Raw genomic sequence first — 2,999 nt, 5'->3', positions numbered from 1 at the left:
ATGCATGAGTTTAAAACCTTTCCTTGGATTCATTAGACATACTGATGTGGGGTATAGATACATTAATTCTAAACTAAAACTCCTAAATCATATTTTTGGTTCTTAAATTTTACAAACTTGCAATTTTGACTCTTTAATTTTCATAATAGCATTTTTAGCTCATAATTTTCGAAAAATTGAATATTTCAAATACCACCTAAAAGTTATAAGGATTTGAAATTATTTTTATACTTTAAAAAATGTAAATCTAAATTTGGTACCTTATATGTTTAAAATATTAGCACTTTTGTCCCCTGTTTAATTTTTTAATTTACAAATATGCCCTATTAATTTTTAGAATTGCAAATTCGTCCAATAAATTATGAAAAAATTGCATATATTGGTCCATAAATGATTAAGTTAAAATGATTCAAATTTAATTACTATAATCAAACAAAAAAATACAAATGATAGGAATTCAATAGAAATATTTAATAAATTATTTAAAAAAATATTTAATGGCAAATATAATTAAAAAATGAAATAATTTCAATTATCCCATTTAAACATACTCTTGATAGTATTTAAGATTGAGGTTGAAATTGGTAAAAGAAAGACGAGAATTGATATTTTTTTCTTTTGCCCGAAAAGAAAATACCATATATCTTTATAATTCCTATACAATTGTTAGATTTTAAGTTCGAACTTTAGCAAAAATGTCAAATCTAATACTTCAACATAATTGAGTTAAAAATTATAGAAGAAGATTGAAACATCTATTTTTGACTAAAGAGATATTCATTTAAGATGATTGAAAATTAGAAAAAAAAGTCATAAAACGAGAGAAGACTAACAAGAATGATTCCATCCCAAAAACAAAAAAACAACAAAAAGAAAGAAGAAAATGAGTGCTTTTAAAATTTTCAGAAAAACCTTATTATTCCCACTCATTATATTTGTTGCTTAAAGCTTGCCCTCCTCTCCCTTATCCTCTATCATTCATTTCCATTCTCTCTCTCTCTCTCTCTCTCTCTCTCTCTCTCTCTCTCTCTCTCTCTCTCTCAATTTTTCTCTCTCTTTCCATCACATACAACAACTCAGCTGCAGGAGCTAGCTCCCATCTGAAAGGAATTCCATGCTCCACAAAAACACACAATCTCAGAAAAAGATAGACCCACTTGCCCACTAACCGATAGGAATTTGTGTGTCACCTCACCTCATCTCTCACTTCCCATACACACACAAAATTTAGTGACAGTGAAAAAAAATATTTTTTTTTTCCTTATAAAAAAACTAAACAAACCCCACCAATTTTTTTTTCTTAAAAAAGTGCTTATTATTAAGAGAAATTAATTATATGAGAAAGCAATATCATGGAATTGGAAGGTGATCATCAAAATAATGGAATCCGAAGCAGACCCAATTTCCCTCTTCAGCTTTTAGAGAAAAAAGATAACAATATCCTAGATGTCTCCGAAGAACAACAACTTTGTTCAAACACCGCAAACGACGGCTCAGGCACCATCATCACATCAGACAGCCAGAAAAAGCCAGCGCCAAAGCGGGCCTCGACGAAAGACCGGCATACAAAAGTGGACGGACGAGGCCGCCGGATCCGCATGCCGGCGGCCTGTGCAGCTAGAGTGTTCCAGCTCACGCGTGAGCTGGGACATAAATCAGACGGTGAGACGATCGAGTGGCTACTTCAACAAGCAGAGCCAGCTGTCATCGCCGCCACCGGTACAGGAACAATTCCGGCCAACTTTACTTCTCTTAACATCTCTCTTAGAAGCTCAGGTTCAACTATGTCAGCGCCATCACACTATTTTAGAGGTAACTACTTCAACCCTAGCTCGTTTTCAACCGCGGCAGCCGCGGCGGCTCAGCTTAGAAACCGAGCTGAATGGGACAGAACTATGAACATGAATATGAACGTTACAGCTGATGATTCTAGAAGGAATAACAATATGATGGAGAATCCTTCATCTTTATCAGCAATTTTGAATTTCAACAACGTGCAAAATGCTATTCTACAAGCAAAACAAGAGCTCCGGGAAGAAAACGCAACCGGAGGCGGCGGCGGTGGTGGAGGTTTTGATTTATTGGGTTCTGATTCTGATGGAAGCATAGGGAGGAAAAGAAGGTCAGAGCAAGAATTGTTATCACAAAATATGGGAAGTTATTTGTTACAATCAAATGTGGGGTCACTTCCTTCAAGTCATGCTTCCAATACGGCAGCGTTTTGGATGGTAACAGGTAATGGTAACCAAAGTGTTAATGGTGGTGGTAATGGAAATGATCCAATTTGGGCAATTCCTTCTGTTGGGAATAATGGTTTGTATAGAGGAGCTATGCCTTCTAATGGAATTCATTTCATGAATTTTGCTTCTCCAATGAATCTTATGCCTGGAAGTCAATTAGGTTCTGGACTTGTCGGCGGTGGTGGTGGAGGTGGTACTGGTATTATGGCCGAAAGTAATTTAAGTATGCTTTCGGCCATGAATGCCTATAGGCAGATTCAGACAAATGGCATGTCCGAGTCGCCGGGGCAACATCATGGAGGAGGAGGAGGAGATGATGGACCTGATGACTCGAGCAGTCAACAATCCTAAAATTAGGATTAATCAAGTAATTACAAGTGTATGATCTAGCATGTTAATTTTCTTTTAATTATTATAATTACTACTACTATATATATTAGCTTTTCTAATGTTTAATTTGCAAAAAATATATATAATATTGTATACATATATAAATATATTATATATGTTATATGTTATGTCCATTTGCAAGTTTGATTGCTTTGGTATATTGAGTTCAATTTTCAATTTTGAAATTTTGTTGGTGTGGTGTGATTGTCCTAGTCGTGTTAGGGTTTGAGAAGCATAATTTACAAACTTTCATCTGGACATAGATATTCAAATATATCAATATTAGTTATGCTGTTAATTATAAAGTTTGTTTCTTATGAATCTGATCATGATTTTATTTTATGATTTGGTATTTTATTGTTTGGCACA

At 34.3% G+C, this 2,999-nt stretch overlaps 1 protein-coding gene across 1 annotated transcript; it reads left to right on the top strand.

The window, feature by feature from the left end:
* Positions 1 to 971: 971 nt before the first annotated feature.
* LOC123909811 (transcription factor TCP15-like) lies at positions 972 to 2,764 on the top strand. The gene has a single exon (XM_045960723.1). It carries the CDS (start codon positions 1,353 to 1,355, stop codon positions 2,589 to 2,591), a length of 1,239 nt encoding a protein of 412 aa, XP_045816679.1. The 5' UTR covers positions 972 to 1,352; the 3' UTR covers positions 2,592 to 2,764.
* The last annotated feature ends 235 nt before the right edge of the window (positions 2,765 to 2,999 follow it).

Source organism: Trifolium pratense, linkage group LG2 (genome assembly GCF_020283565.1).
Source record: "Trifolium pratense cultivar HEN17-A07 linkage group LG2, ARS_RC_1.1, whole genome shotgun sequence".
Lineage (NCBI taxonomy): Eukaryota > Viridiplantae > Streptophyta > Magnoliopsida > Fabales > Fabaceae > Trifolium > Trifolium pratense.
Note: the sequence above shows the minus strand (reverse complement) of the source record. Positions and strands in the feature narration are given on the sequence as shown.